Consider the following 7618-nt stretch of genomic DNA (forward strand, 5'->3'; position numbering starts at 1 on the left):
GCTCGCATGGTTAGGCACCGTAGTGGAGAAAGCCAAAAACTGACTATCACAATAAGAGTAAACTGGTCCGCAGTTCGATGACTGTATTAAAAGATGGGCCGTTCATAACATTGGCCGAATTGTTTACGGCTTGACCTCGGCTGTCGCTGAACACTAAGCGGGGGGCTACTTGCTGGCCTCCCAACTTTAAGCTCCTATGACTAAGTGAAAGTTATAAAGCATGCATATCTGATTGCCTCGTTTCCGCCAACATAACCGCCTTCGGGCACCGAGACGTCGGCTAAGGATCATTTTGTTATTTTGGAAACACCCTGCGTAGCATCCACAAGGGGGTAGAAGCCGACGATGGGCCACTTTCAGATTATAAACGGTCGCAACGGAAGTAAAAATTTAGGTTCATTTAGACCATAGAGTTTGGAAGCTTTCCCCGAACTAAATCCTCGGTATTTTCCTCCCACATTGATCGGAGCTGAGGTTTCATGATCATGCTTAGCATGACAACCCAAAGAAAGGAACCGATAGCGGGACTATTTTCTTTGGACGATATTTCTTATGTTAAAACAATAATATAACATGTCTCTCTGCGTACCTTTGTTTATAAAACCGTATGGCCGGATTGCCTTGTTTGCCATAAATCTTTGCCCTCATAAAGGCTTTATAAAGTGGGACAAACACTCCCCGGCTACTGGCCGAGGAGGTTGAAGCCGAGGGCTGGTCAATAAAATTTTGTACAATGCAGATCCGAGCATTGATGATGTAAAGTACTTAGATACATAGAATCATTACACATAATTTGTGATTTTACTTTGGATATCGATCCTTAATTCGGCCACCCGTGCCCACATTAAGGCTCGAGGGGCTACTGGGCTTCATGCTTATTATTTACAAATATTAAAGGGGTACATTGATCCCTTGATCTGGTGTCGCCACCCGACCTGTGTCTCGGGGGCTACTGCATTGCCTGTCCAATGCAGAAAAATTAAAGTGCAATATAGTTTTCGAGGAGATTACTATCCTCGGGTTGGTCGGCCGCACCCAACCTGAGTCTCGAGGACTTTGCACACCGCGTCTCTATTCCTATGTATGCTGCCGAGCTAGGAGTTGATCCTCAGGCCGATTTCGCACATCGACCTGAGTCTCAGGGGCAAGTAGGATCAGCGGTCTCATGTTTTCCTTCAGGTGCATCTCGGGTTTTAGACCGACGCACACACCTTGAGAGCTATTGGCTATATATCTCGGCAGAGAATAAATTGCACCAATCAAAAAATCAGCCCACAGTCAGGGGTGGTGCATCACCTCGGAAGCAGTCCGGCATTAAGCTCGGCTAAACTCCTTCAACTTTTTTGAACCAAGGTAATCTATGACACCTCAGACATATTCTGGCATTGGAGCTCGGATACATTCCGACGTTGAAGCTTGGACACAGTCCGGCGTTGGAGCTCGGATACATTCCAGCGTTGGAGCTCGGAAGCAGTCCAGCGTTGGTGCTCGGCTGCAAAAGATACCTCAAATGCAGTCCGACGTTGAAGATCAGACGCAAGAGGACACTGCCTCCCGGGAACAACTTCAAACCCGAGGTGTGGCGTGAAAAATAACCAGGCATTGATAAAGGCCAATAACTTAAAGGGGCTCCTCGGATACCCGACATATAAACTCTTCGGATTTATTTCACGATCCTCAAGATCGAAGATGAGAAGATTTGTTGAACCAGTTTTCAAGACCGACGACCGAAGATGAAGAACAGTTCGGAAGAATCGAAGAGCGTCCCCAACTTAAAGATCGGTTCAGTGGGCTACTGACGGTGTCCTGTACTAGGGGGTACTCACCACGTCGTCCCCCGATCAGTTAGATTGGGCCGAGGACCCCCATGGCCGTATACTCATGGGCCAGTTCGGACAGTTGCCGCATACAAGGAAGATTCCACAAGACTTGGTGATCAAGACAAGGACTCCTCCCCCACCGGCGTATTCGGCTAGGACTCTTGTTACCCTAGGCCTATGGTACATTATATAAACCGAGGCTAGGCTAGTCGATAGATCATTATGACATTACTCATCATACCTCTAGGGTTTAGACCACAACATATGATCTCGAGGTAGATCAACTCTTGTAACCCCTATATTCATTATAGTCAATCAAGCAACATGTAGGGTATTATCTCATTAAGAGAGCCCGAAGCTGGGTAAAATCCCGTGTTCATGTTACCATTGATCATGAGACGCAGAGATTGGGACCCCCTACCCGAGATCCGCCGGTTTTGACACCGACACATGCAACCTGTTCGACAGAATGCCGGCCCCTAGCAGCGACGATGACTACATGCAGAACATGATCTTCGAGGATGGTGCACAGGCCACTGGCTTTAATCCCGACGAGACACAAAGCCAGGATGGCCGAGGGGCGTTCACGCCGTCCGCAGGCTACAATGAAGATCAGGCGGAGAAGCAAACACGGATGCTTGAGATGGAGGCGGAGAAGCAAGCCAAGATGCTAGAGATCGAGGCTGCCAACGCCAAGACTAAGGCGAAAGAAGTGGCTCTCGCGAGCATGATGACCGGGTGGAAATCATGAAGGTGGATCTCAACACCGTGTCGCCAAGGAAGAGGTCGTGGTTCGAGATGCAGGCTGACATGCTCAAGTTCGACGACGAGTGATCTATGGCGGCGAGCGCCATCTTTTTCGGATGCCAGCAGGTGTGCTGGCATGACATGAGGGCCGCGATGGCGTGGTCAAACTCAAGTCCCACCCTTTTTTATGTGCTGGCATGTGTGCCGGCCGGCTGGCGAGTGCGCCAGCATGAACTGTGGTGTTATTTTTTGAAGCCGACATTGTATGCCGACGCTGGCATGGTGCCGGCATGAGACATGGCCGCTGGCAAGATCGGCCGCGGGCCTTTTTTTTAATGTTGATTGCGTACATGAAATGGGTCGGCGCGTTGGGCACACTGCCGACCTAAATCTAAAACAGGGCGGACGCCGGGCGGGCGGCCGATCCAAACGAACAAAAAAGCAGACAAATTCGCCGTCCGTTTGGGTCAGCCATTGGAGTTGCTCTTAGTCCCCCTAATCACTTTTGCAAAAATGGCATGCAACCAAGCAGTGGCGGCTCCAGAAATTTGCAACCGGATATTCATGTGTATTCATTTTGCCAAAACCATTGCTATTTTCGAAAATTGTCACTTTTTTGCCAAAATCAATATTGTTTTATAAAAACATGGGTATTCACATGAAAACCCAAAAATACCCCTAGCGCCGCCCCCCCCCCCCCCCCCCCCCCCCCCCGCGCTACCAAGACAAACTAGTTGCAACAACACAATTCAAACTCTCGTTGTGACGTGGCTATATATTCATGAAATTCCGTATCGTACCAGAATTATATATTTACATTTATAAAACCAACGGGAATTCCGTCTTGTGTAGATTCCCAAAACTACAAATGGGTAGGTTTATTTCTAGGACATAAGCTACATATAAACCAAAAAATTGACCAAACTTGCGTTGTGATAATTTTGTTGGTTCGTATTGCAGAGGCCGGGTGTGAATCCGTTACACTTGTATCTCCTTAATGCGACGTTATGAGTCAATAACAGTGTATTGAAAAACCTGTTGATTACTGAAAGCATAGTTGCTCCAGAACATTGCCTCCATGGAGATATCAAGAGCACACTAGCACTATATGCTCATACTCACACGACATTCATGGTGGAGGATATATAAGGGTGGATTTCACCTCCGAGACCATCATCGTCAGATTTCCAGAAATCATTGCTGCAATTAAAACGTTCAATTAGCAAAACAATGCGAGTGACTTATTACTAACTAACGTTGCAACTGACTGCAACCCAGGCAATGAATTACCTATTGGCATTTCCACAATGCTCTTCTAAGATGTTCCTTACTTTTTTCTCGCTCTCCGTAGACGGTGCTAGAACAACACACTGATTGACGCAAAAGCAACGACAGATTTAACGATCAGATAACAAAATTATAAGAGCAACTATGATAGAACAGTGGAGGAAATCAAGAATTACCAGGATTGATGGTGACAAACCATATCTAAGAATGCTCTCTGCAAAGACAAATACAGCACATATGTGCATCCAGGAACTGAATACCTGCACCATAGTCAGTAGAAGTAGTTATAATTGAGGAACCATGCATGAACATAGGTTTTTTTTTTGAGACAAATGCATGAACATAGGTGGTCGTGATTCGTGACTCGTGAGAAACCCACCAAGTGATAACCGTGTATTATTCACAATCAGAACAAACCACGATATCAGATTAGTAAGTCAGGATCGGCCTGATTTGGACATGCCAGGATGTCCAGACACACTGACGGAGCCATGGCAAGGCCCGCCCAGCTTTTTGCAATTTGTACACTAATTTTTTACTTCGGGCCTTGGACCACCAGCCCACCGGCTCTTTTCTTCTGTTCGGCCGCCCGCCCAACAATGGGCTTCAAGCTCCGCCACTGTCCAGGCAGTCAATATGGGGCCTTTTTTTTTTGCGGGGGGTCAATATGGGGCCTAATGGCTGGCTTTGTTGTCGAAACTATAATACTATCAACCGTAACGAAAACTGAAGAAAATTAAGACGTCAGACAGACACACACCATGACATAACGGTTCTCATAGAAAACCGTAGTCAGTGGAGACATAACCCTCTTTTGTATTCAAAAAAAATGGCGCCATTTTGGACAGGAACATGTAAATAAGCTGCAAAAGTCATATACCTCACTGTATCTGGCATATAACAATTCTAGAAGAGACGTTCTCATAGTTTCTTCATCTTGCAGCAGCTTTTCCAGGTCGTCCTTACTTTCCTGTGCTTCAGGACTATACACAAAATCACGGATCTGAAATCCAATAAGAAATAGAAATTAATGGTTGAATAAAGAAGGAAACAAAATGACATGGGCAACAATCAAGATCATTAATTTAGTGTTATACCGAAGGATCATTCGACCAAAGTTAGCTTGCTAAACTACGGTAAGTGTAAACAAGGTTACAAAGAAGGTATGCGCAACAAACTTACCAGAAAACCTTTCTCTTGAGCATGTGCTTTAAAGTTGCCAACAACCTTAGCAAATAATGTTACGGTGTAGAGCGCATATTCATCATCCTCATAAAGCCTTTTAGATGATCTCGGTACCTATAATTCAACAACTAGCTCAACTGAATATAATCGCAAATAGGACAAGGGCAAGAATTAAGAATAAGTTCTTCATAAGGGCAAATTAAAACAACATTTGAGTGAAAGAGTTGCAAGTCAAATGTATGTGTAATTTGAAAGATATATATGATGTCAAGTTCATGATTATTGACACTGGAGGGAAAACACACAAGTAGAATAGGCAGTTATTGAAATGAATGACAATGCTAAAATAGTTGAGATGAAAGTTTGATACCAATATTATCACTACTCATACTTCAAGTGCATACCCAGAATTTCAAACTTACCACAAAGGTGTCAAGTGACTCATAGCATGACAACCAGTCGTTCTGGGAGTATTTTGGAACAACGGCAAGAAGTGTTGCTAGATGTTCCGAAGTGATTATATCCTCTGGTTTTACCAGGTTCGACAGATCACGCACGACTAAACTGTCACACAAGAAAGGCGGGCCAATTAAGGTAGGAAAAACAATGAATAGAAGGAGAAACATGTTTTTCTTATTTTACAAGGAGACTTGAGGTCAAGAACTCGGCAACATTCTAGAGACTGAGTAGTCCGCCAACATCTAGGTATTTTACCTTACACTTTGCTTTCTGTAGATTGTTCTCAGGTGGTTCTTACAAGAATTATACTTCGATGATTGAACCTGCAAAAGGTGATCTTGAGCTTCTTTGAATTCGACTTATTCATAGTATTTCATAACGAAGTAAAGATCCATAAGCTCAAGATTGAGCCCCAAACCAGTATTACTTGGCATATACTCCCTCCGTCCCAAAATAAGTGTCTCAACTTTGTACTAATTTTAAAATTTATGCAAAGTTGAGACACTTATTTTGGGACGGAGGGAGTATAATAATGGCTTGGTGTAGCTGAAGAGTAAAATTACTTGCCAAACAACTCTATCCAACATACACAGTTCCGTAATGCATGTAGCTACACGGCTAACCAGTGTTAACGTTCCACTATCTTAGCAGAATTCGGGGCAGATTAGAATAAAAAAAGTACTCCCTCCGGTCCTTTTCAGTCTGCATATAAGTTTTGTCCAAAGTCAAGGTATCTCTACTTTGATCAAAGATATATAAAAGAGTATCAACATTCTCAATGCTAAATCAATATCGTTAGATTTGTTATGAAATGTAGTTTCAGAGTATATATATTTGATATTGTAGATGTTGATATTCTTTAAGATAATTTTGTCAAACTTTGCAATGTTTGACTTGACCAAAACCTAATACGCAGAGTAAAAAGGACCGGAGGGAGTAACGAATAAACAAGAAGTAGAGTTACTTATAACCTTGATCTCATCCTCGATTTTGGCGATCCGCGACAGGATGCTGGCGATGATGTCCTTGAGTGGCCACTTTGTTGGGTACTTCCGCTCGTCCCACACAAACCTACACGAAAATCCAAGGCGAAGCTTCAGTTAAGCTAAGCTGACGCGGCCGTGAAAACCAACAGCTGAATGCACATACCTGGAGAGGTAGGAGTCGACCGGGACGCCGTCGACGGTGATCAGGGCGCCGCCCTCGCCGGCGCCTCCGTCGCGCTCCAGGTCCTCGATCTGCCTCCTGATCCTGTGCGAGGCCCCCTCGATGAAGAGGTTCGACTGCACGGCCGGAAGCACAGAGACAGACAACGATCAGAATACCCTAACGCTAGCGAACGAGATTATATAGCTTATAGGGGAGGAGGGGGCGCACCCTGATGAGGTCGTCGCTGAGGGCGAGGAGGGAGTCGAGCGTGCCGCCTTTGAGGGCGGGGACCGTGAACTGCAGGAGGGGAGGCGGAGGAGGGAGTGATCAAGCTCGGGGAGATTGAATTGAAGTAGCTAGAAGAGAGGATCGCGGAGGAGAGGCTTGCTATATATGCTTACGCGGTAGAGGGGGGTGTCGATGGCGTGCTGGGAGATGGAGTCCTCGAGGCTGCGCCAGAGGGAGTTTTCGGCGGCGGTGATGTCGCCGCCGGCGGATTGTACGGGGAGGGCGGCGATCAGGTATTTCGTCGGCATGGTCACCCGAGGTCCGAGGTTGTTTCAACTTTCAACTTCACGTCGTTTCGGTTTGAATCTCCCTCTACGGATATGGATATGGATGGCCCGAGACGAGAAGATGTTTCGGTTGTGTTTCCCTTGTAGTAATCCGTCCGGCTCTCTACCTGCAGACCTGGTTGCAAGCAGGAGCAGTGTCTTGCAGAACAATTTTAGTTCAGATTAAGCAGGCGTCCGAACATAGCACGTCAGACATGCACACACACGTGGCGAATGACGTGTCCCTGTTCAGTATATTTGGGTCCGTTTGGATCACGCCTCAGCCAGCCCCACCAAAAATCTGGCCAAAGATTTTACTGCCGCAATCTTGCTAACGCGTGGGTGTGAAAGCTGAACTGAGTGATCGAATAATGGTCACCACCTGCCAGAGCACACGACTAGGCGGCGTGGACGTGA

The 7618-nt window shown here is 45.9% G+C and overlaps 1 protein-coding gene across 1 annotated transcript; it reads right to left on the reverse strand.

Moving 5' to 3' along the window:
* Nucleotides 1-3343: 3343 nt before the first annotated feature.
* LOC123093549 (V-type proton ATPase subunit C-like) lies at nt 3344-7331 on the reverse strand. The gene is made up of 11 exons (XM_044515536.1): nt 7049-7331; nt 6876-6944; nt 6648-6781; nt 6470-6569; nt 5754-5821; nt 5462-5603; nt 5037-5153; nt 4735-4857; nt 4031-4114; nt 3858-3937; nt 3344-3767 (listed from the first exon to the last, which is right to left on the reverse strand). The coding sequence occupies exons 1-11, from the start codon at nt 7181-7183 to the stop codon at nt 3686-3688; spliced, it is 1134 nt and encodes a 377-aa protein (XP_044371471.1). The 5' UTR covers nt 7184-7331; the 3' UTR covers nt 3344-3685.
* Nucleotides 7332-7618: the final 287 nt, after the last annotated feature.

The sequence above is a fragment of the Triticum aestivum genome, chromosome 1B, assembly GCF_018294505.1.
Source record: "Triticum aestivum cultivar Chinese Spring chromosome 1B, IWGSC CS RefSeq v2.1, whole genome shotgun sequence".
NCBI lineage: Eukaryota > Viridiplantae > Streptophyta > Magnoliopsida > Poales > Poaceae > Triticum > Triticum aestivum.